This window comes from Lithobates pipiens, unplaced genomic scaffold, assembly GCF_037356315.1.
Source record: "Lithobates pipiens isolate NorthernLeopardFrog02 unplaced genomic scaffold, aLitPip1_a1.2 Scaffold_16, whole genome shotgun sequence".
Classification (NCBI taxonomy): domain Eukaryota; kingdom Metazoa; phylum Chordata; class Amphibia; order Anura; family Ranidae; genus Lithobates; species Lithobates pipiens.
In genome coordinates this window covers 400851115-400878322 of record NW_027507748.1, presented here as the reverse complement: position 1 = coordinate 400878322, position 27208 = coordinate 400851115, and the positions used below count along the sequence as shown (strand labels likewise).

Below are 27208 nucleotides of genomic sequence, written 5' to 3'. Positions count from 1 at the left end.
AGATCAGGACTCTGAACAGGACTGTGCAGGCCAGTCAAGTTCCTCCACCCCAAACTCACTCATCCATGCCTTTATGGACCTTGCTTTGTGCACTGGTGCGCAGTCATGTTGGAACAGGAAGGGGCCATCCCCAAACTGTTCCCACAAAGTTGGGAGCATGAAATTGTCCAAAACGTCTTGGTATGCTGATGCCTTAAGACTCCTTTCACACTAGAGACATTTTTCAGGCGCTTTAGCGCTAAACATAGCGCTCCTGCCCATTCAAATCATTGGGCAGTGCTGCCAAAGTGCCTGCAAAGCGACACGGCAGTGGCGCTCTGTGGGTATTTTTAACCCTTTATTCGGCCGCTAGTGGGGGTTAAAAGCGCCCGCTATTGGCCGAAAAGCACCTCTAAAACTATGGTAAAGCACCTCTAAAACGACGGTAAAGCGCCGCTAAAGCTAGCGGTGCTTTACTGCTAATGCGGAAGCGCTGTAAGTTTGAAAGGGCTCTTATAGTTCCCTTCACTGGAACTAGGCCAAGCCCAACCCCTGAAAATCAACCCCATACCATAAACCCCCCTCTACCGAATGATTTGGACCAGAGCACAAAGCAAGGTTCATAAATACAGTCCTGACCTCATCCTTATAAAACGCCTTTGGATTGAATTAGCACAGAGACTGCGAGCCAGGCCTGTGGCCAGTGCCTGACCTCACAAATGCACTTCTGGAAGAATGATCACACATTCCCATAGACACACTCCTAAACCTTGAACAGCCTTCCCAGAAGAGTTAAAGCTTTTATAGCTGCAAAGGGAGGGTCAATCAACACTGAACGCTACAGACTAAGCCTGGGATGACATTAAAGTTCATGTGCCTCTAAAGGCAGGTGTCCCAATACTTTTGGTAATATAGTATATTTCTGGATTTAATAAAATGAGAGAAATAGGATACAGCAAGTAAGTGCCAGTACAAGGTCATTCAATGCCCAGGGCAAAGATGGCAAGTTGAAACCCCCTCTTCAAGGATGGGGCTAATAGTATGTAGCACCCTCTAGTGTGCTAGAAGGATAGTACATGTCTGTGTAAGAATAGGTAAATTTCCAGGCTTGTGTGTATTTTGATCTGGGCTGGGCTGGGAGCAGCTCAGGATAGTGCTGAGAGACTCATAGGTAGCATCACCAGGATCTCCCACTTCTTTCCAGAATGTTCTGGTGTTTTCTGGAAAGAGAATTGGAGCTGCCTGGGGTATTCAGAAGAGCCCTTATCAATCCCCAATCTGGATTGGCAGGTGGCAGGCCTCCTTAAATACCCAGGGTCAAGGAGTATTAGGCTGTCAGGGCCTTTGAGGGAGCTCCCCAGTCTAGGAGGGGCAGGTGACCTTAGGCCTGGGCTTAGGTGTGGACGGGCCCTCTTACAACCCACAGAGATGTCAAAAATCAAAAAAATACCAAATGTTTAATGTTTAAAATAAGGCTGATATGCCAGTCAAAACACTCAATGTGCTAAATAGAAATAAATATGAAAGCCGGCCAGCATATAAAGAACAACTCGCCGTGCAGTACGGAGTGAGACAACACGCAATGACGTCAGCACATCGCTCACCCACATGGGTGCCGACGTCACTGCGTGTTGTCTCGCTCCGTACTGCCCGGGCAAGTTGTTGTTTTTATGCTGGCTGGCTTTCATATTTATTTCTATTTAGCACATTGAGTGTTTTGACTGGCATATCAGTCTTATTTTAAACATTAAACCCTCGGATTTTACCTATGTTGGTACCCTTTTGGTATTTTTTTACGGTCCTGGATATCCGATCGCTCCATTCGTCTCTCCATTGTCCATCTACTGGACTGAGTGCAGCGTTGCTGATCGGGCAGCACTGCATGAGTGACTGCATCACTGTGGATTATCTCCAATAGGAGGAAGTGGGATCTATTATCTGTACACAGGGGAGCCACACCAGCGGGATACCATATTACCCTTAACTGGGAGATATGCTCTGGTTATTGGCTATCTGGTAAGCCTACATCTTAAGAGGTGGTGGATCCACAGTATTGTACGGTATATGAAGAGCTCTCACTGGGTGTTTATCATTATTCACGCATCGGATTTACTTCAAGGAGTGGACTTTTTGCAACATAATTTAATATACAGACTTTTTTGGGTTATTTACACTATGGTGTATCAGGGGTGATTTATTAATTGATTCACATATGTGGTTTGTTCACCTTATACACGCATGTTTCATTTGGTCGTTTTTTTTCACAGCACAGCTCCATTGGTTTTACAAGAAGTTTAAAATGCTTTACAATTCAGTTACGGTATTGCAATGCTATCTAAAACAAAATGTACACAGAAAATACACTTTTACTCGCAGAGATGTAAATAATAAATGATGTCTACAAAATAAATGATGTTGTCGCTGACACCCTGAAACATTTTCACTTTCAATGGATGGTATTTGTTCTTCACTGACTCCCAGCTCTGCCTGTTGCTGTTTATCTCATACCTGATGAGGGAAGCATTCTCCAACATTTCACTATGACTCAACTGTCATTCCTTTAAGGTTATAGACATTCCTCTCATTGGTTGACACACCTGCCATTATTGACTTGTGTGTCCTGGATTACAGCTCTGCCTACCTTCCCCTTTCCCTCCCATATACCTGTAGGAGAGATTACTGGCAGTACAGAATACAGATAGAATTACACGCTTGTGTGTTATAACTACTTATTTTTTCTTCATGATGTTTCTGATATCTGGAACCTATACCAACCTGCGATGACAAGAAAGCTGCAGAAATGACTCATTGGCGACAGGATTACTTTGTCAAATTGTTTGAAGCCTCAAGGACAAGACGGATCGTTTCATTTTTATTTTGCTGTTTGTGTACTCGTGTACAGACAGTTTACAGCAGAAAGCTGGAGCTTGAACTTTCCATATAAGACATACTGGATGCTGGAACGCTCTTTAGAAAATCGTGAAAACGTCTTATCTAAATATGTCCTGTTTGTTAACGTCAAAACATTGACAGTTTTGAAAACTGGTAAGGTAACATATTTATCACAAGGAAACATATATATATATATATATATATAAATATATAAATATATATATATATATATATATATATATATATATATATATATATATATATATATATAATGTATGTATGTATGTATGAATTATACTGGCGTATGTACTATTCAATGGACTTATGTAGTACTGTATTTACTAAAGAGGAAGTGCTTACTGTAGAAATATCAGATGGATTCTGATTCTCCTCCGAAGGCCGAGAAAACTAGGAAACAGGAAAGCATCAATTTTCTTTTTATGATACATTTTTCTATAGTCACAGGGACTTGTTGAAAGGGGTGAAATATGATAAATGATAATGGGTAAATTAGGAGATGGGGATTGAAAATGTATAACTATTGTACTTAAGAAACATGTATCACAACGATAATTTGCTATTTTATGTAATTTCATAAAGTGTATCTAAACCCAAAACTGTAATATACGATATATACATCAGATTTAGGGTTGCCACCTTTTCTTCAAGTCAAACCCAAACACTTTAGTAGCACACAGCAATTTTTTGTTGTTGTACAAACTATACATATATTTTGCTATTAAATAACATTTCTAATCATATGAAGTTAATAACAAGAGTTCCCCTTTACACCAGAGTCCATAGAATTCCCCTTTTACATCTGAACTCCCATTCACTATAAGGAGGGACTCTGCAGACTGTGATGTACGGGAGAACTCTGGGGACTCTAACATAAGGGATGCTATGGGAACCCTAATCACTCACTCACCCCTCGGCAGTCAGCACCTCTCGTCCAGATGTATCTGAGGCTGCTGGGCCTCAAATTTACAGGCCAAACTTTCCTTTTCTGAGGCACAGCCCTGGGGATTGAAGTGTGGACAGACACAGAGGGGTAGGGGCAGGAGGAAGAGGTGCAGATAGAGCCCTTTCTCCTCTCTCGTCTGTGTGTGTATGTGGGGGGGGGGGGGGGGGGGGGGGAGTTGTTACTGCTCTCTTTGGCCAGCATAAAAGAGTGTGTAATGCCGCGTACACACGACCAGACTTTTCGATGGACTAGGTCCGACGGTCTTCCCAACGGACTTTCGGCGGAGATGCGACAGACTTTCTGAACGTGCAGACTTGGCCACACACGACCGGACTAAATCTGTTTGAAAGTCCGTTCGTTTTGAATGCAATGACATAAATGGGACTAAACAAGGAAGTTCAATAGCCAGTAGCCAGTAGCTGCCCTTGCGTCGTTTTTGGTCCGTCGGACTAGTACACAGATGAAACATGTTTTATTTCTAGGTCCATCTGACTTTTTGGAAAAAAGTCAACTGGAGCCCACACATGATGGAATTGTCTGACGGATTCCGGTTCTTCCGGACCAAGTCTGCCGGAAAGTCCGATCGTGTGTACGCAGCATTACAGACACTCCCAGCTTAGTAAATTGGAGCCAGCAACCCTGCTGGGAAGCCATAGTCCATTTTGAATAATGTGTCCAGATTTCAGACAGTCTGAAACCTGGACGCATGATTCCAATCCCAAACTATTTGAATGAATCCCGGACACGTGACCCTAATCAGATTACTAGTCCTTGGTGTGCAGGCTGTATTTGTTTTGTTGTTTTCAAGCTCCTTTTTATTTTTAACCAGTCATCCTGCAAATAACACACTTCCTCTCTCTGGGTGGCTACGTCATTTCTCTGCTGTATCTTTGGAGGGAGCCATAGTTGTCCCCCTAGGCTACTTTCCTGATATGGACTACAAACATGTTTGTACCTCTTCATCTCCATTACATGGGGGCAGAGCCATAGGTAGTTTACAGTGAAATAGCTAGGAGGGGAAGTTTTTCTTCTGTGCAGCTCACAGGAAGTGACAAGGACACTGTATTCTTTGCAATGTAGCACTACTCCCCGCAAGGGCTGCTGATAACTGCTTCCTCTACTCCTACAAAGACAGGCAACAAGCATTCTTTATTTTCATCCAGACACTAGGAACAGTCTCTGAATTTGGTTTTGTTGTTTTAATAGGGGTGATAACTTGGATGGGGAATCAGAATTATTGGATGGGGAATCGGAATTATGGGATGACCAGCTTGAGTGATACAATAAAAGGGGACAACGTTCTCCTTATGTACATCCTGAACTGTCCTCTTTCCTGGACACTGACAGTCTTTGGTGATCAAAAGCAAAAGTCCCTTGAATACTAGGAACTCTCAGTCCCTTTTAGAAAATAGCACAGTGTGTTGTAAGCTGCATTCAAGAATATCTCCAACTCCACTGCAGAAACTGCTCCCTACTGCTTGCAGGAACTACCAGCCTACCTAGCTGCTTGTCCACCAGCCCTCCTGGCTCCTCCAAAGATCTCCAAGGGCAAGTGAGAGGAAGGGTTAAAGTGATTGTAAAGGATCTTTTTTTTTTTTTTTAAATACCAAACATGTCATACTTATCTCCACTGTGTAGCTCGTTTTGCACAGAGTGGACCTGAACATCCTCTTCTGGGGTCCACCGGTGGCTCCCGCAGCTCCTCCCCACATCAGATAACCCCCTAGGAGTAGCACTGTCCCGAGACGGTTACCTTGCGGGCATGCTCCCGAGTCCAGCACTTGCTTAAAATGTTCCTAGTTTGAAAGAGAATAGAAAACGAATGCAGCCACCACTGGAAGACTACAATATATTACATTTTTGATTTATGGGTTTAGTTATCTTTTAAAAGGTAAACTTATACATACATTTACATCTCGAGCCCAAATTCTTGCATAATACTTTTTAAAACTTTTAGCATTTTTTTTAAATTGAATACATGTTTAATTGTCACCGAATTTATAAATTGATAGGTTATATAATTTATGCAAAGTAAAAATTTCTGGAGAAGCTCAATTTCCAGAACAAAATATTATAGAAAATGTTATCACAATATTCACAAATAAATATGAATCCATGATATGTGAATATAAGAGTTTTCAGTGAAATTTCTGCTTATAAAGCATTGTGAGACTACTAATGTACAAACGCACTAATCTACAAGGTAGTGTGTACTAGTGGTGTGTATTTAAAAAAACATTCTGCACATCTCATTCATTTCTGCATCATTGTGATTCTTCTTAAAGCGGGAGTCCACCGGGACTCCGCGTTTTTTTTTTTTTTTTTTAAAAGCCAGCAGCTACAAATACTGCAGCTGCTGACTTTTAAATAGTGACACTTACCTGTCCAGCGCGCCCGCGATGTCGGCACCCGAAGCCGATCGCTCGCTCGTGCCGCCGCCATCTTGGGTATGGGAATCAGGAAATGGAGCCTTTCGGCTTCATTTCCCGGTTCCCTACTGCGCATGCGCGAGCCGCGCGGCGCAATCCGGACGGTCCCCGCTGCCTCTGGGAGCTGTGTGTTTCCCAGCAGGCAGCGGGGCACTTGCTGAAGGGGGCGGGCGCTTGCGGAAAGGGGCGTAACGTACGCCCCTTTCCGCAGAGAGCTAGCCCGGAAGTGGGTGCAGTTACCTGGATTATCCAGGTAACTGCACCCCCCTCCCCCCTGAAAGGTGCCGATTGTGGCGCCGGAGGGGGGGGGATTCCGATGAGCGGAGGTCCATTTTAGGGTGGACCTCCGCTTTAATATAGTACAGCTTTGATTCTAAAATACATTTGTTTAAAATAAATATCTACTTGAGTTAAACATATAATCCAACATACAGTAAAATATATGATCTAAATCATTTTGTCATTAAAGACCCACGCAGACTAGTTTAATCTGTTGCAGTAAACTACCATACGCATCTTAACTTTTACTACCTGAAGCCAGCCCATCAATTTAAAATGGATTGCCAATGCACAAATGCGAAGGGACATGACTATTTTTTTCAATGTAGCATAGCACAATTCACATAAAGTCCACATCTGTGCATTGTGGTGTGCTAAAATACATGCACTGCATGGCCCCATCTAGCACAACCTAGTCTAGGTCTTCAGCGCTGTTACACTTGTGTTACAGTGCATTGCGTTAAGATGTTTTACGGCTTGTTATCACAACACAAAACTCTGAATGGGCCCTTATTTTAATTAAAAACTCTAAAATTAAAATTTTCTTCCTACCAACCCATAAATATTTTTTTACCTAGAGAGGGACAATCAGCCTTGGGTTACCAGAGGAGAATAATTAGGCTGAGCTGTCTATCCATGGTCTGGTGGAGGAGGAGGAAAGAATGGCCGGGTTGTGTGGTTCACACTTCCACTTAAAGTGGCTGCCAACCAGGGCTACACTAGCCTGCATAACCGGTACACGCATGGGGGGGCATTGAACCCCAATTTCCCTCTCTGCCCCTTACCTAGGCTTTATGTATCAACCAAAGCAAAAGTACAGTTCATGTGTAAAAGTTTTAAATAAGATTACCCAGAATCCTCAGTACTTGCTAATGTGTTTTGCTTCCTGCCTTTCCTAGAAGTGTGCATCAGGTTATTGGCCTCATCTGTAGTATACAGTTTTGACACTAATTCTATGATCCTATGAGTACGATAATACTCAAATGGGCAAGAGAGTCACCTTTTAGCATAAACCCCTGTTCTTATACCCATATTGTTAGGTCGATTCGGTTGGTCACTGGCTGGTTGGTAAGTTTAGAAATCCCTTTATATTTGTTTTCATAGAAATGTGCATCAGGTTATTGGCCTCATCTGTAGTATACAGTTGACGATAATCCTATGATTCTATGAGTAAGATAATACTCAAATGGGCAAGAGGTTCACCTTTTAGCATAAAACATGTAAATAACATACCTCTTCAACACATCCAGAGGTCAATGAAGAATGAAAACTGTAAAAAGGGTCTGGTAAAACCCACAAGTGTTTCACTATATCTTTTCTACTATACTGGCCTTTCCAAAGCAAAAAATGCAATACTTTAGCCTCAGCTTCTTATCCTCAGCTTCTTTAGCAAAGCAGTGGTCATCTTGGAGGTGTGTTTGGGGTCGTAATCATGTTGGAATACTGCCCTGCGGCCCAGTCTCTGAAGAGAGGGGATCATGGTCTGCTTCAGTATGTCACAGTACATGTTGGCATTCATGGGCAGTCCCAGACCATGACACTCCCTCCCCCATGCTTGACTATAGGCAAGACACACTTGTCTTTGCACTCCTCACCTGGTTACCGCCACACACGCTTGACACCATCTGAATAAAATAAGTTTATCTTGGTCTAATCAGACCACAGGACATGGTTCCAGTAATCCATGTCCTTAGTCTGCTTGTCTTCAGCAAACTGTTTGCAGGCTTTCTGTTGCGTCATCTTTAGATGAGGCTTCTTTTTGGGATGACAGCCATGCAGACCAATGTGATGCAGTGTGCGGCATATGGTCTGAAAACTGACAGGCTGACCCCCCCACCCACCCCTTCATCCTCTGCAGCAATGCTGACAGCACTCATATGTCTATTTTCCAAAGACAACCTCTGGATATGACACTGAGCATGTGCACTCAACTTCTTTGGTCGACCATGGCAAGGCCTGTTCTGAGTGGAACCTGGCCTGTTAAACCGCTTTATGGTCTTGACCACCATGCTGCAGCTCAGTTTCAGGGTCTTGGCAATCTTCTTATAGCCTAGGACATCTTTATGTAGAGCAACAATTCTTTTTTTCAGATCCTTAGAGAGTTCTTTGCCATGAGGTGCCATGTTGAACTTCCAGTGACTAGTATGAGAGAGTGAGAGTGATAACAACAAATTTAACACACCTGCTCCACATTCACACCTGAGACCTTGTAACACTAACGAGCCACATGACACCGGGGAGGGAAAATGGCTAATTGGGCCCAATTTGGACATTTTCACTTAGGGGTGTACTCACTTTTGTTGCCAGCGGTTTATACATTAATGTCTGTGTGTTGAGTTATTTTGAGGGGACAGCAAATTGACACCGAAGTGTAATTTTTTCGGTGTTGTCACATAAAAAGATAGAGTAAAATATTTTCAAAAATGTAAGGAGTGTTCTCACTTTTGTGAGATTGTATATATATATACAGGGCTCAAGTCCTGCAGGAACGCATGGGCACGGAGTTCCTGTACTTTTTCCACAACAGGAACATTGTTCCTGTTAGCAGCCGCGTCCTGCAAGACTTTGAAGTATGCAAGCTGTGGGGCAGGTGCTACACCAGCAGCCGCCGACACAGCTCGCAATAGTAAGTGCCGCACACCAGGGGTGGACTAGCCATTCAGGCATTGCCAGTAGGGGGCCCCATGACCGCTTCCTCTTCAATCTACCTGTCAATCCCAGCTAGCTGACGGGTAGATCAGGTCCCTGCTGAGATTGTATTTAGTCAGACCTCTCGTGATGTGCTCCTCCCCGCCGGCCCCTCCTGATTTTCTGTCTCCTCATCCTCCCCCCCCCCCAGTCTCCTGCATACTTGCTCTGTGTGTCCCGCTGAATCCCCCCCTCCTCTATCTTCAGTGCCATATGATGAGAGGAGGAGCAAAGCTATTCTGCTCACAGGACATGCAGGGAGAGAGGTGAGCTGAGGGAGGAACATCAGTTTGGGGTGGTAAGCTGAGCACAATACCAGGCAAAGTTTAATGCCAGGAGGGAAGTTTATGTGGAAATATGTGAAGGGTAGGAATAGCAGCGAGTGTGAGTTGGAGCCCTGCAGAGTTTGCAGCCCCCCAAGCTAACATACATCTCCTAAGCAGGAACACATCACTATCTCCCCAAGCATTCTGTCCAGATAATGTGCAGTTAATTTATGACCTTTCCGTTTAACCCTGTGTTATTCAAACTCTGTTCAATGAAAAGTGTAAACTCACCACATAAACACTCTACATACAAAATACAATTCCCCAATAAAGATCAGAACATGATGTTCACATTTGCATGGAAGCACAATTGAATGAATGCTGATTATTCAGAGAATTGCCGTATTTATGTTTATTGAGGATTTATTTTTTTCTATGTACTAACAGTTACGCTTCATACACACAATACGAAAATTGGATGAAAAATACCACTTTTGAAGTGTTTGTGCATATGAGCGTATCTTTTTTTATTTTGAGGGGGGGGGGGGGAGTGGATCTTGGGTGGGAGTTCCCACACTTTTCCCCAGGACTTGACCCCTATATATATATATATATATATATATATATATATATATATATATATATACGCGCACGCATACACTGTATACAGCAGGTAAAATAAGTATTGAACACGTCACCATTTTTCTAAGTAAATATATTTCTAAAGGTGCTATTGATGTGAAAATTTTGACCACATGTAGGTAACCACCCATGCAATCCATACATACAAAGAAACCAAAACAAATACATTCAGAAATTAAGTTATGTGTAATAAAATGGAATGGCACAGGGAAAAGGTATTGAACACACTAACTGAAATGTATTTATTACTTCATCCAAAATTCTATGTTGGTAATGACAGATTCGAGTTTGGAGAAACTAGTCGCATGCATCGCTCAGGTGTGATTTTGGCCCATTCTTCCATACAGTCTTCAAATCTTGAAGGTTCCGTAGGTCTCTTCTATGAACTCTGATCTTTAGTTCTTTCCATAGATTTTCTATTGGATTCAAGTCAGGTGATTGACAGGGACATTCTAGCAGCTTTATTTTCTTTGAAAGCAATTGAGAGATTCCTTTGCTTTGTGTTTGGGATCATTGTCTTGCTGAAATGTCCACCCTCATTTCATCTTCATTATCCTGGTAGATGGCAGCAGCTTTTTATAAAGAATATCTTGGTACATTTTTCCATTCATCCTTCCTTCAATCGCATGAAATTTGCCAGTACCGTATGCTGAAAAACAGTCCCACACCAGGATGTTCCCACCTCCAAACTTCACTGTTGGTATGGTGTTTTTGGGGTGATGTGCTATTTGACCTCCAATTGAGATGTTTCTTGAGGGAAACCTTTTTTAGGCCACCAGTTGAGACTGAACCAGCTAAAATGAATTGGCACTGACAAGGGGAATTGTTCTTTTTATTACTGATAGATTTCAGCTGGTGTCTCAGCTTTTCATTCCTTTTTGTACCTCCCTTTCTTCATGTGTTCAATACTTTTCCCTGTGTCATTCCATTTTAATACACATAACTTGACATGTCTGACCGTATTTGCTTTGGTTTCTTTGTATGTATGGATTGCATGGGTTGTTACTGACGTGGTGAAAATATATCAATAGCACCTCTAGAAATAGATTTACCTAGAAAAATTGTAACATGTTCAATACTTATTTTACCTTCTGTATATATACATGCATTTATTTTCATACTGGAACTGTATATATGTCTGAGGAAAGATGTAAAGATATCATTTAAGGATGTGACACGTGTATAAAAATAAATATAGAAAGACACTATAGATACAGTGTATATACATCAGTTGGTAAGTGACACCCTAAAGTATTTAGCAAGTGTCCTGGCTTTAATGCTAACATTTCTCAGACAAATCAACACCAAAAATATATAGGGCATGAGTAAGTGGTACTCCAAGTGATTAACAGGACTTACTGGCCATAAACAAATGGAGGGTCAGTAAAATGAATGTAGGCGATTCAGTTTGCGTTGTGCGCTATACAAATATTTCACTCACTCACTCAGGAATCATGCTTCAATGATGATTAAGTGGCATTGATTTCATTCTGTGATTCATTGCTAGGACACTGTTGGAATGTTTATTATCCCAGCATAATGATCTCTAAAAGTTTATGTGTTGGTTCATTAACAAGCTTGCCCCTACTTAGTAAAAATCTTTTCATTTAAAAAATATAAAGAAATCTAAAAATAATCTATCTATCTATCTATCTATCTATCTATCTATCTATCTATCTATCTATCTATCTATCTATCTATACACACTATATTGCCAAAAGTATTATGATGCCTGCCTTTACACACATATGAACTTTAATTGCATCCCAGTCTTAGTCCTTAGGGTTCTATGTTCACAAAGTTGTCCACAAAGGTTGTCAACAAAGTTTAGGAGTGTGTCTCTGGCAACGTTTGACCATTCTTCCAGAAGGGCATTTGTGAGGTCAGGCACTGATGAGAAGGCCTGGCTCGCAGACTCTGTTCAATTCATCCAAAAATTATTCTGTCAGGTTGAGGTCAGGACTCTGTGCAGGCCAGTCATGTTCCCCCACCCCAAATTCGCTCATCCATGTCTATATGGACCTTGCTTTGTGCACTAATGCGCAGTCATTTTGGTACAGGAAAACTGTTCCCACAAAGTTTAGATCATGAAATGTCATGGTATGCTGACGCCAAGCCCAACTAGTGAAAAACAACCCCACACCGTAATCCCCCCTCCACCAAATATTTTGGAGGGGTGGCCCAATACTTTTGGCAATATAGCGTGGATGAGTTTGGGGTGGAGGAACTTTACTAGCCTGCACAGAGTCCTGACCTCAACCTAATAGAACACCTTTGGGATGAATTAGAGCAGAGACTGCAAGCCATGCCTTCTTGTCCACATCAGTGCCTGACCTCACAAATGTGCTTCTGGAAGAATGGACGTCAGGGGATGAGCATACAAAGATGCAGTCGGTGGATATTTTGTAGTGTCACTTTTTAGCTTTCCATCTGATGTATTCTATGCAGGGCAGCCATCAGAAATTTTTGGGCCCCTTACACAGCTTTAGGCCTGGGACTCCCCCCCCCCCCGAGCACACACCTATATATATGCCAGCCTCCCCCTGTATATATGCCAGCCCCCTCACATCTCTATATATGTCAGCCTGCCCCACCTTTATATATATCATCCCCCACCTGTATATATGACAGCCCCCTCACACCTGTATATATGTCAGCCCCACACCGGTATATATGTCAGTCCCCCCACCTGCATATATGCCAGCCACCCTCACTTGTATATATATCAGCCCCCCCCCCCACCTATATATATGTCATCCCCCACCTGTATATATGCCAGCCCCCTCACACCTGTATATATGTCAGCCCCACCCCGCACACCTTTATATATGTCAGCACCCTCACACCTGTGTGTGTATATATATATATATATATATATATATATATATATATATATATATATATATATATATATATATATATATATATATATTGTCAGCCCCACACATACAAAAATCAGTAAACACACAAAGCTTTGCCCCCTCTCTGTACACAAACAGCCTCCCTCCCTTTCCTTCACAGCCCCTACTTGTAAAGGAAATCTTCCTACCTAGTCCCAGCTCGCTTTCACAAAGCTGACAGGTTGCTGACACAGAGGAGCACAGTACAGGCAGCTCACATGAGGGGTGCACATGCACATAGTAGCCAGAGGGGCCAGTAAAGAGCTCGATGTCAGAGCTCAATAAAACAGAAAGCAGCAAAAGCTGCAAGATCTTTTCTATAGTGCACAACATGGCTCCTCTTCACCTGTCCTGCCTTCTCCTGGTCCGGACTGGCCTCTCGGACCCATGGGCCCCTTACAGTTGTATCGGCTGTGCCCCCCTGATTCTATGCTTAGATTATTAAAATGCAAATGTGTTTTATTTCATGTTGGGTTCTGCCATGCAGGAATTTACAAGAATTCATGTTCTTCACACTGTTGTAATATGTATTATTTTTCCTATCCTAGGATACATCCAGTGTCTGCTTCATCAGCTATGTCCATCCGGGGACTGAAGAAGAAAAAGCAGCAAAAGACATTTAAGGTTAAGGTTATAACAATGGAAGCTGAAACAGAATTCAGTTGTGAGGTTCGTTTTCAAACTTTGTTTAGTGTTTGGTGTTAATTAGGCATATATTTTTGGCCATTCATGAGCAACAAATAACTCATGATAATAGAGATATGAAGATTTGAATATTCAAATTTACATTTTAGAAAAACAAAAACAAAAAAAAAAATCAGGAGTTTTGGCCCTCCCATCTGTTCTTTACCAAGTCCTATGTGTTATTGGTGAGGCTGAACACAGACACAGTAAAACTCTTACTTAAGCCGGCCATAGACGGTTCAAAAATCAAATGAAAATGAATGTCCATAGTCAATTTGTTTGCTTTTCACACCATTAGTGTGCCCTGCTACGACACACTTTTTTTTTTTTGTAATTCCTTTATTTGTATAAAGAGTCATAGAAAACACAGACATTAGAGATACACACTGAGTACATCATCAATAGAAACTCCAACATATGAACGGCTAACAAAAAGCACTAAGACAACGATTCCAGAGGAAGTATTCAATAGGACAATCCAGTATCACGACTGTATAGTACTGCTCACCCATATTGCAGCAAACATCAAAACTGGGGCAGAGTCATGTATGCTGGAGGTAGAATTAATATTCAAATAGATATATGTGAGTCACCGGCGCAAAAATAGATATTTGTGTCAAAAAAAACCTATGGCATACAATGTGTAAAATATAAAACATATGTAAAAAAACCTGGTTGCTGCAGTCAAAAATATGCCTTCAATATATGAAAGAAAAAATATGAAACAAAATAATGTTGACTGCGCTACCCCAATATTATAATATTGAATGCACCACACTTTGTCAAACGTGAAAACAACCACAAAATTGGCTAAAAAAATAAATAAATAATTGTGCACAATAGTATACATCGTTAACACACACTATCCAATCCTTATCGTAGAAACGAAAGTGACATATACTTCAATATGACTCCAATATAAACACCCAATATTTGTGCTATTATATAGTTATATTTTATAGTGCCCAATTTATACACTGCGCCAGTATCCACTGGGAATCCCCATGTAGGTTATCCACTGTGACTATGTGATTCCTGTGCTCTTATTTTCTCTTCCGTTCTCTTCTGTGGTTACTTCTGACAACTCCACCACTCCAGTGACAACACCACCACCACACGAATTGGCCACTCACTAGAAAATGGTATAAATGCGCCTTTGGTTCATTAGAAAGAGATAACCACTCCTCTTTTGTTGTTTTATCCTTGCTGTCCCCAATAAACTATGTTCATATAGTATCCGTCCTCATAAAAAACAAACAGCGATCATTGCGCAATAAACTTACACTTTTTACTTAAAATTAGGTTAAAAAGAGACTGTACACTCACATTTATTAGTGCCGGCACCAAGCTTATCCAGCAGTTTGGATGGGTGTAAAGATGTTGCCGTGTGCTTCCTATGCCGGCTTTTTCACTCCACTTGTGGTTGAAGAATCACTTTTGACAGGAAGTGACGTGGTGACGTAGTGTAATCTCCCAGCAGCCTCTACGTGCTTCGCAATAATGATTGCGTCATCAGGAAGCTCCATGTGTGCCGGCAGGTGGAAGACCTTGAGTGATTAAGAGGGTTCCACTTATCTAGTAATCTGAAATTATGAGGAACAGGGAAGAAAGAGAAAGAAAGCAGAAAAAGGGAGGGCGAACAGGACCAAGCAAGGGACACAAAAGAAAAATAAACGAGGGGGAGGGGGGAGGTTGGTGGGAGGGTGTCTGGAAAGGCGGAAAGGTCACCTGGTCAGCCCTCTCCCTGGGTAGAGTGAGTCATGTGGAAGTTCACTGGGCAGTGGAAAGTTTGTTGAGGCAGGAAACACTTTTTTCAACCCAAAGTGCCCGATCAACATGTTTTTTTTTTTTTATGTTAAAAGGAACAAATTTCTAATTGTTATTGGGGAAGTTGTACAAAATAGTCAAATAAAAATGAACTGCGCATGAGCTAGAAAAAGAAAAGAACGTTCACTGTCAAGAAAGTTCTTTCATACCATAAACTAGCAAGCAATGAGAACGAGCTACTTTTTTGCAATATTACATATGGTGTCACAGTGACTGCAAGTATTATTATTATACAGGATTTATAAAGCACTGACAGTTTACACAGTGCTTTACAACATTACGGTTCAATTACAATACAATTCGATACAGGAGGAATCAGAGGGCCCTGCTCGTTAGAGCTTACAATCTAGGAGGGATGGTCAAGTGATACGAAGGGTAATAACTGTGGGGGATGAGCTGATGAAGAAAATAAGTGCAGTTGTTAGGTGGAGGCAGGGTAGGCTTCTCCGAAGAATAACGTTTCAGGGATTGCCTAAAAGTAGATAGATTTGCAGATAGTCTGACAGATTGGAGCAGGTTATTCCAGAGGATGGGAGAGGCTTGGGAGAAGTCCTGGAGGCAAATATGGAAGGAGGCGATGAGGGCGCTAGAGAGCAGGAGGTCTTGGAAGGAACAAAGAGGACAATTAGGTTGGTATTTTGAGACTAGGCTAGTGATGTAACTGGGGGCCAAGTTGTGGATGGCTTTGTAACTTATTGTTAGTATTTTACATTTAATTTGTTGGGCGAGTGGCAGCCAATGGAGGGATTGGCAGAGAGGGGTAGCAGATGCTGAGCGGTTTGTAAGGTGGATGAGTCTGGCAGCAGCATTCTTGATGGACTGAAGGGGGATAGTCTATTTAAAGGTAAGCCAATGAGGAGGGAGTTGCAGTAGTCAAGGCGAGAGATAACCAGGGAGCTTTGTGGCTTCATTGGTTAGGAAGAGACGTAAATTGGAGATGTTGCAGAGGGTGAGGCAGCAAGCTTTAGAAAGGGATTGGATGTGGGGCCAAAAGGAGAGTTCAGAGTCCAGAATAACACCTAGTACCCTAACATGTGGGGATGGGTGGATGTTTGTGCCATTGCTCTTGACAGAGAAGTTAGGGGAAGAGGCGTGTGGGAGAGGAAATATTATGAGTTCCGTTTTGGACAAATTGAGTTTGAGGAAGTGGTGTGACATCCAGACAGATGTGTCGGTTAGTAAGTTAGTGATGCGTGAGAAGACTAATGGAGTGGGTTGAGAGGTGGAGAGATAGATTTGGGTGTCATTAGCGTATCAATGATATTGAAAGCCATGTGAGGCTATCAGCTGACCCAGGGAAGAGGTGTAGATTGAAAATAGGAGAGGTCCAAGAACAGAACCTTGGGGGACCCCGACGGAGAAGGAAAGGGGAGAGGAGGAAGTAGAATTGTAAGTGACATTGAAGGTGCATTGGGATAGGTAGCATGAGAGCCACCGAAGAGCGCCGCCATGGAGACTGAGGGAGTAAAGTTTTTTGAGGAGGAGGGGGTGGTCAACTGTATCAAAGGCAGCTGAAAAGTCCAGAAGTAGGAGTACAGAATAGTGTCTGTTGGTTTTTGCAGTTAGGAGGTCATTTGTGAGTTTTAGAAGAACAGTTTCTGTGGAGTGTTGAGGGTGAAATCCAGAATGAAGGGGATCAAGAAGAATATTCTTTATGAGGTGGTCACTCAGTTGGTTATAGACCAGGTGTTCAAGGAGGTTCGAAGAAAAGGAGAGCAAGGAGATAGAGTGTAGATTGTTAAGATTGGTAGGGTCCAAGGATGGCTTTTTAAGTATAGGGTGACCAGTGCATGTTTTAGAGCATTGGGAAAGATGCCGGAAGAGAGGGGGAGATTGAAGATGTGGGTTAGAGAGTGTAGGATAGAGTGAGAGGGTGACCATAGTATTTGAGAGGGAATAGGATCCAGGGGACAGGTGGTTAGGTGGGTGTTAGAAAGGAGTTCAGCAACTTCGTCTACAGTAGCAGGTTTGAATACGGGGAGTGTCAATTGTACTTGTTGACATGGAGTGTTAACTGGGGGAGTTACCTTTAGGGTGGAGATTTCATCACGAATTGTGTCAATCTTATTTTTGAAGTGATTAGCAATCTGCTGGGCAGTGAGTGAGTTGGTGGGGGGAGGCAGTGGAGGACAAAGTAGAGAGTTGAAGTTAGAGAATTGTTGACGGGGACTGGGTGAGAAGGTCTAAGACCCCTTTCACACCACACCGCCCTTTGCGTCGGCGGTAAAACGCCGCTATTTTTATTAGATTTGCGGCGGATTTGCGGCGCATTTCAGTCGCTAGCGGGGCACTTTTACCCCCCGCTAGCAGCCGCGAAAGGGTTAAAACCACCGGCAATATGCCGCAATAGCGGTGTTTTGCCGGTGGCATTACAATGCTGCCCCATTGATTTCAATGGGGAGCAGCAGCGGAGGAGCGGTAAACACACCGCTCCTTCACCGCTCCAAAGAAGCTGCTGGCAGGACTTTTTTCTGACATCCTTAATGAGAGTGGTAAAATAGGTCTGCTTGGCAGTGTAGAGGCAAGAAGTGTGAATAGAAGAGAGAAGGGTTGAAGTGGCAAAGGTTTCCACGGGTGATGGTTTGGCGATTGGAGGGAAAGGTGGTAGAAGTCAGAGAGAGAGAGAGAGAAACTAATAAGGTGGTGGTCAGAGAGTGGAAAAGGATTGTTGAAGAGGTTGCATGGAGCACATAGGTAGGAGAATACAAGGTCAAGGGCAGCAGAAACCATGAAATCAGACCGAAACAGAGGTACAGTTAAATCACACTTGTTTAATAATAAAAGTAAAAAGAACAAACGTAGTCAAAACATAGCCAGAGTTCAGTAATGGAACAGATAGTCAAGCCAGAAGTCAGGGATTGAAGTAGTGGAACAGCAAGCAGGATCTGGAGCCAGAAGGGATGTCAGCAAAGGAATGCAGGAGATGTTTCTTGTGATGTTGACCAAGGCGAAGGCAGAGACCCTCTGGACTGGATGCTTAAGTAGGCAGGACTGACGAGCAGGATATGAACAACAGCTGAGTAACTGTGGAGAGAGATGGGAGCTGGCAATTAGCCAACAGCTGAGTGGCTAGCTCAGAGAAGGAAGGGCTGAGCCCAGCCCTGACAAAGGGTGTTGCTATCAGAGTGAGTAGAAGCCTGTACCTATTGCTTCAGGTCAAATGAGGAGGTTAGACTAAGCAGTTTAGAAGTAGGAGGAGTGTTCGTATTAGCAGGGATGTTGAAGTCACCAAGAAGGATTGTGGGAATTTCAGAAGAGAGAAAGTAGGGTAGCCAGGCTGAAAATTCATCAAGGAAAGTTGATAACGGTCCAGGGGAGTGGCAGATCACAGCAATTCTTAGGAAAGTTAGAGAGAATAGAGCGGAATTGTCAAAATGTTCACACCTGGTGTACTAAGCAGTTCTTGATTGATTTCAATAAATACACCAGGATACATCAAGTCGGCTTAGTACAAAAGGTGCAACAGTGTCTGCAATCAGAATGGAATACACGTATGTCTTTTCATTCAAATGATATGTTGACACCTGATGTACTAAGCAGAATAGGCACAATTGTTAAAAACACCAGGATACATCAAGTCTGCGTACTAGATAAGATGTCACAGTGTGTATTGTATGGATAATAGAGAAAATATTGCAGGTTAAAAATTAAAATGAAAACCACTAACACAAAAATATCCAGAACAAGTATGTTTATTGTGCCAAACAGGTGCAATTTTTTTTTTGTGAAAATGTTTACCACTTCAATACTGGGCTATAGTCCTATGACGTCTGCAGATGGGATCTCCCATCCTGGACGGGCATGTTATGACATCCACGGTTTCTTGCCGCGATGCAGGCCCTGGGATGAGATGTGTCCCTCAGTCACAGCCCATCCCAGATTTGTGTAAAGAGCCAATAAAAAATGTCTCTTTACCACGTGACTGGCTGTGTCTACTGTCTACATGCATGGTGCTCCTGCACGCCCCTAGGGCGCATGCAGATTGGCAATCGGGGATGAGGTTTGTCACCCTGTCACAGCCCAACCCCGATCGCAGTAAAGAGCCAATTAAATTGGCTCTTTACTACTTGACCGGCTGTGTCCAATCACAGACTGTCAACAAACTGCGGTAACAAGATGTTACCAGGCTCTCCTCGTCACACACTGATCGTGTGTGAGAAGGAGATTGCATTAGCATCTCGTTACCGCTTAGTGTACACCAATCACACTGATTACTCCCCCCCAATAAAGAGGACCTGTCACCAGCCATCAAAGTACCTGTCACCAGCCATCAAAGTACCTGTCACCACCCATCAAAGTACCGAGTACCTGTCACAGTCCATCTGAGTACCTGAGTACCTGTCACAGCCCATCTGAGTACCCAAGTACCTGTCACAGCCCATCTGAGTACCCGAGTATCTGAGTACCTGTCACAGCCCATCTGGGTACCCGAGTACCTGTCACAACCTATCTGAGTACCCAAGTACCCGAGTACCTGTCACAGTTCATATGAGTACCCCAGTACCTGTCACAGCCCATCTGAGTACCTGAGTACCTGTCGAAGTCCATCTGAGTACCTGTCACAGTTCATCTGAGTACCCAAGTACCTGAGTACCGGTCACAGTTCATCTGAGTATCTGTCACAGTCCTTCCGAGTACTGGGGTACCTGTCACAGTTCATCTGAGTACATGAGTACCTGAGCACCTGTCACAGCCTATATAAGTATCTGTCACAGTTCATCTCAGTACCTGTCACAGCCCATCTGAGTACCTGAGTACCTGTCACAGCCCATCAGAGTACCCAAGTACCTGTCACAGCCCATCAGAGTACCCGAGTACCTGTCACAGCCCATCAGAGTACCCAAGTACCTGTCACCAGGCCAACGGAGTACCTGAGTACCTGTCACCAGCCCATTAGAGTAACCGAGTACCTGTCTCCAGCCCATCAGAGTAACCAAGTACCCATCTGCAGCCCATCAGAGTACCTGAGCACCCATCTGCAGCCCATGCCTCATAGAATATATGTTGGGGTGTTTGCTTTCCAAAATGTGGGTAATTCCATTGTCCTGGTGCTCCAGGACCTTCAAAAGTGTGATAGGTAGGAATGAAATGATATAATTTATGCTCCTATAACGCCTGAAGGTACTACTTCAGTGTTGGGCCTCTGTATGTGGCTAGGCTGTGTAAAGTCTCACACATGTGGTATCGCCATACTCAGGAGGAATAGCAGAATATCTTATAAATTGACAACTTTGTGTTAAAAAATAAATAAAAAAAATGTAGTTTTCTTTCCACGTTTTCTGAAGACTTGTGTAAAAAAATTAACCATTCAAAAGACTCATAGACTCATAATGCTTCATAGAATATACTTTGGGGTGTTTTTTTTCCAAAATGGGGTCATTTTGTGGGTAATTCCATTGTCCTGGTGCTCCCGGGCCTTCAAAAGTGTAATAGGTCGTTAGGAAATTAGAGGTGTAATTTATACTCCTAGAACGCCTGACGGTGCTCCCTGCATGTTGGGCCTTTGTATGTGGCCAGGCTGTGTAAAAGTCACACACACGTGGTTTCGCCATACTCGGAAGGAGTAGCAGAATGTAATTGGAAGTATGCATATGCTTAACTTATTATGCCAATTTTGTGATAAAAAAAAAAATTCTTAATATTCCCAAGAATTGTGGGAAAAAATTACAACTTCAAAAAACTCACAATGCCTCTTACTAAATAACTCTGACTGACTAGTTTTCAAAAAGGGGTCATTTGGGGGATATTTGTACTTTCCTGACATTTCAGAGCCTGAAGAAATGAGATAGGCCATCAGTGCATCAGGTGTGATCAGACGTGATCAATTTTCAATGATTTGCACCATAGCTTGTAGACTCTATAACTTTCACAAAGACCAAATAATATCCACTAATTTGGGATATTTTTTATCAAAAAGATGTAGCAGTATAAATGTTGGCCCAAATTTATGAACAAAAATGACTCATTTGCAAAATGTTATCATAGAAAGTAATAAAAAGTGGGTTTTTTTTTCCAAATTTTCACTCTTTTTTCACTTATGTCACAAAAAATAAAAAACCCAGTGGTGATTAAATACCACCAAAAGAAAGCTCTGTTTATATGAAAAAAATGATACAACTTTTGAATGTCTGAGTAATTGGCATTCAAAGTGTGAGAGCGCTGGAGGCCACTGTGCTCTTAGGAACCTTAAGTGCAGCAGAATTTTTTGTAACCTTGGCCAAATCAGTGCCTTGCTACAATTCTGTCTCTCTGAGCTCTTCAGGCAGTTCCTTTGACCTCATTATTCTCATTTGCTCTGACATGCACTGTGAGCTGTAAGGCCTTATATAGAGAGGTGTGCGGCTTTCCTAATCAAATCCAATCAGTATAATCAAACACAGCTGAACTCAGCTTAAGGTGTAGAACCATCTCAAGGATGATCAGAAGAAACGGACAGCACCTGAGTTAAATATATAAGGTGGTCTGAATACTTTCTGTTCCCACTGTATATATACCCATATACACACTCAGTGCGCTGAGTGAAAGTAGTAGAGAGACGGTGGAATGGGTAAGGGGGGGGGGGGGGGTGGGTTTGAGAGAGAGAGATGTGTGAGAGAAAGGGGGGTTAGAGAGGGAGGTGAGGGAATGAGTGGGATGAAGGGGGGGGTGGCAAGAGAGAGAGAGAGAGGGGACAAGAGAGGTAGAGAAGGGGTTCATCATGCCTGCACTCACAAGGTAATGAGCCCAGGCTGGTCTCCCCTAGGCTCAGGCAGCCAGGATCTAGAGCTGCTGCTTGCCGTATATTTAAGTCTGCTGCTTCTGTAGCAACCCCTTTTACAGTGGTTTGTGCAAGTGGGGTGGGGGGGAGTGGGAGGGGGAGGGGAGGCAGACATCACAGGGATAGGATGTGAGGTGGAGAAGCTTCAGCCTCCTTCATCAAGTTCACATAGCATCCTGTGCCTCCATGTCTCACTCATAGATGTGCACACAGGGTGTGCCGGGTATGCCTGCTTCCTATCTGCCCCCTGTAGTGCTTCCAGCTTCCCTCCTCTCCTCTTAGGAGCAGGGAAGGGGCTGGTAAATATTTAATCAACTGGCCCCTTCCTTTTCTAAATGAACACAGTGAGTGATCTTTACTGATTACTCCTGTCTTTATTCTTAACGGAAGCATAGTAAACTGTGTTTACTGCAGGCTGTAGAGAAAGGGACTAGAGAACCTTTGTCCTCAGTTTCTTTCTCTGTCACAAAAGTGAGACACAAAAGTGAGACATCAGGGATCTGTTTAGACCCTTGATATTTCACTAAAGCCACATAATGAGGCTCCTATTTTTTTTTTTTTTTAGTTTACATACCCTGGCAGAATTTATGATTTCTTGGCCATTTTTCAGTGAATATGAATGATAAAACAAAAACATGTCTTTCATTCATGGTTAGTGTTTGGCTGAAGCCACTCATTATCAATCAACTGTGTTTACTCCTTTTAAATCATAATCACAACAGAAACTACCGAAATGATCCTGATCAAAAGTTTACATACTCTGATTTTGGCCTGATAACATGCACATAAGTTGACACAAAGGGGTTTGAATGGCTATCAAAGGTAACCATCCTCACCTGTGATCTGTTTGCTTGTAATTAGTATGTATGTATGTTATGTATATAAAAGGTCAATGAGTTTCTGGACTCCTGACAGACCCTTGCATGTTTCATCCAGTGCTGCACTGATGTTTCTGGATTCTGATTCATGGGGAAAGCAAAAGAATTTTCAGAGGATCTGTGGGACAGGGTAGTTGAACTGTATAAAACAGGAAAAAGGATATAAAAAGATATCCATGGAATTGATAATGCCAATCATCAGTGTTCAAACTCTAATCAAGAAATGGAAAACGATGGGTTCTGTTGAATCCAAACCACGGTCAGGTAGGCAAACTTAAATTTCAGCCACGACTGCCAGGAAAATTGTTTGGGATGCAAAGAAAAACCCACAAATAACTTCAGGTGAAATACAGGACTCTCTGAAAACATGTGGTGTGACTGTTTCAAGATGCACAATAAGGAGGCACTTGAAGAAAGATGGGCTGCATGGTAGAGTCGCCAGAAGAACCCCATTAAATGCAGTATGTTATAAAAAAAAATACTGGAGGAAGATTTGCATTCATCAGCCAGGAAGCTGAGCATGGGATGTACTTGGACATTCCAACATGACAATGATCAAAAACACAAGGCCAAGTCGACCTGTCATTGGCTACAGCAGAATAAAGGGAAGGTTCTGGAGTGGCCATCTCAGTCTCCTGACCTCAATATCATTGAGCCACTCTGGGGGGATTTCAAACGTGCAGTTCATGCAAGACAGCCCAAGAATTTACAGCAACCAGAGGCTTTACCATCTGAGAAGATAAAGGGCTTCATCCACAAATACCACAAAAGACTTCAAGCTGTCACTGATATTAAAGGAGGAAATACATGGTATTAAGAACTGGGGTATGTAAACTTTTCATCAGGGTCATTTGGGTAGTTTCTGTTGACATTATGATTTAAAAAGAGTAAACACAGTTGATTGATAATAAATGGCTTTAGCCAAACACTAACCATGAGTGCAAGGAAAGTTTTTTTGTTATCATTCATAGTCTCTGAAAAATGGCCAAGAAATCATAAATTCTGCCAGGGTATGTAAACTTATGAGCACAACTGTACTTACATGTGTATTTGTGCTCTGGGGTGCACACCCTAATGCAATAGGCTGCGCACATCAATGGTCTCACTCATAGGATTCCAGTGAGTGAAATATCACAGGATCGGCACAGCACAGTGCATCCATTCAGCAATGCTCCAGCCAACAATGACATGGAGATGTTGCAGCGGATACAGCGTTGCTGATAAAATAGGATTGTTTACTCTGGGTGTGTTGTGTGTGTGTGACAGGGCACACTGCACAGTTCTGCACACTGAATTATATGCCACTGCGCATGGGGTGATTAGGCTGTGCCCAGGCACATCCACCACACCCCCATGCACACGACTATGATAGATGCACATTTATTGTTTAGTTAGTGTGTGTTATACATGCATTTTAATTTGCATTTTGATTACCTGCTATGCAGAAAACTCTACAAAAAAGTTAGCTCTGATTTAGGCTCAGTTCACATACATGCAGTGCAGGAAAGGGGAAATACTGTGCAATTCCAGCACCACTAACAGGAAGTAAAAAGATATCCCATACAGTGAGTGAATTCAATCTAAAAAGTCAGTTAAACAACTGCCACCAGATTTACCTTCTCTTTCTGTTCTGGTGACAACTCAAAATTTCCATTAGTTCCAGTCCTAGTGATAATGGTCACAAAGACAAATAGAGAAGGTGAATGTACCCAGTGGGTACACAGTTGTAAAAAAAACAACAAGGGTTCAACCCCCCCCCCCCCCCTTTACACCATCAAAAGCTACAAAAATGCTTTGGCTTTAGATGCACTTTAACCCTTTCGCTATCAGGTCCGGGGGTTTCACACACAATCTGAAGGCTGCAGTGACTGGGAATGTGTGTAAAATTGATAACCAGACTCCTGCCTGTCAGATGGAAGCATTCAGGCAGTGCTGCCACCCGATTGCTTCCACACACCCCTGATAACACCGACCCCCGCTGTGTATTCTAAGCTCTGCTTGCCCACCTGCAGGCACGGGCCTGACATGGTGGGTGCCGGCAGGTGGAGGTGAGGGAGGAGAGCGGACTCCTATCCTCCCCTTCTTGCATGTAACCTGGTAAGAAACGTGCATGACGTCACTTCTTGGTCACACTGTCACTTTCCCTGGCTAACATAGCCGGTAAGGAATGTATTGCAATGCGATCTGCATTGCAATACATCCAGTGGAGCTCAGAGGGGACATGCAGGGTCTTCTAGACTCTGCATGTCTCATTAAAGAGACTCTTCATGCTTTGAAAAAAAGACGTTAGACCAAAAAAATATTTTTTTCATTGCAAAAAAAAATACAATTTATGGCCAAGCACATAAAATCCCCCCCACAGAAAATTTTGAGGCCCCCCCACTCCCACATTTACACACGTATGAACATAAACGCACGCATCGGGGTGTCTACGCTTGAAAACATTGATTGTAATACATGTTACCTATTGCCACGCATGCCAGAGTGAGAGCAATAATTCTAGCACAAGACCTCCACCATAACACTAAACTGATGACCTATAGGGGGCTTTTGAACCTTTGTCTAGGAAAAATATGGGGTACTGAAATTTTATTTGTCATTTCACATGTTCACACAAATTTAAGGTTTTGCATCTTGGATATCTATTTACTTGGTGCAACCTGGTCTTTTATATTTGACTAAGCATTTAGGTAATTTGTTGCATTTGTTTGCCCTAAAATTCACTTTAGTGTGTTTTTTACAGAAATTTAGCAGTAAAATTGTGTGACATAAAAAATTGGAACTACCACTATTTTATTCTCTAGGCTGTCTGCTTTCAGAAAATATATAATGTTTGTGTAATCTTCAGGCCTAAAATAATTGTTTAACCACTTTCAGACCGGACCATTTTGCTGGTCAATGACCAGAGGTCTTTTTACAATTTGGCACTGCACTGCTTTAACTGGTAATTGCGCGGTCATGCAATGTTGTATCCAAACAAAATTTACGTCCTTTTTTTCCCACAAATAGAGCTTTCTTTTAAAGGTATTTGACTGACTCTGCGATTTTTATTTTTTGCGATATAAACGTAAAAAGACCGCAAATTTTGAAAAAAAATGATATTTTCTACTTTTTGTTATTAGAAAAATCCAATAAACTCAATTTTAGTCATACATTTAGGCCAAAATGTATTCAGCCACATGTCTTTGGTAAAAAAAAAGTAAATAACTGTATATTTATTGGTTTGCGCAAAAGTTGTCACATCTACAAACTAAGGTACATTTTCTGGAATTTACACAGCTTTTAGTTTATGACTGCCTATCTCATTTCTTGAGGTGCTAAAATGGCAGGGCAGTACAAACCCCCCCCAAATGACCCCATTTTGGAAAGTAGACACCCTAAGGAAATTGATAAGAGGCATGTTGAGCCCATTGAATATTTTATTTTTTTGCCTCAAGCGATTGAATAATGACAAAAAAAAATTTTTTTTTTTTTTTTACACAAAGTTGTCACTAAATGATATATTGCTCACACATGCCATGGTTATATGTGGAATTGTACCCCAAAATACATTCTGCTGCTTCTCCTGAGTACGGGGATACCACATGTGGTCGACTTTTTGGAAGCCTAGCCGCGTACGGGGCCCCGAAAGCCAAGCACCGCCTTCAGAATTTCTAAGGGCATACATTTGTAATTTTACTCCTCACTACCTATCACAGTTTTGAAGGCCATAAAATGCCAAGATGGCACAAAACCCCCACAAATGACCCCATTTTAGAAAGTAGACACCCCAAGCTATTTGCTGAGAGGCATGTTGAGTTCATGGATTATTTTATATTTTGCCACAAGTTGCGGGAAAATTACAAACTTTTATTTATTTTTATTTTTTTTTCACAAAGTTGTCACTAAATGATATATTGCTCACGCATGCTATGGGCATATGTGAAATTACACCCCAAAATAAATTCTGCTGCTTCTCCTGAGTACGGGGATACCACATGTGTGGGACTTTTTGGGAACCTAGCCGCGTACGGGGCCCCGAAA

General features: G+C 42.4%; 1 protein-coding gene across 2 annotated transcripts in view; it reads left to right on the top strand.

Annotated features, from left to right (window-relative positions):
• The first annotated feature begins 2619 nt into the window (after window positions 1-2619).
• The window catches only part of LOC143983071 (merlin-like), a 133424-nt gene continuing 108835 nt past the window's right edge, over window positions 2620-27208 (top strand). The window contains exons 1-2 of one of the 2 annotated variants that reach the window (XM_077482326.1): window positions 2620-3024; window positions 13588-13708. In XM_077482326.1, the coding sequence (XP_077338452.1) occupies window positions 13616-13708 (93 nt within the window). In that variant the 5' untranslated portion in view covers window positions 2620-3024; window positions 13588-13615. The remainder of the gene's footprint in view (window positions 3025-13587; window positions 13709-27208) is intronic. The other variant, XM_077482325.1, reaches the window with a different exon arrangement.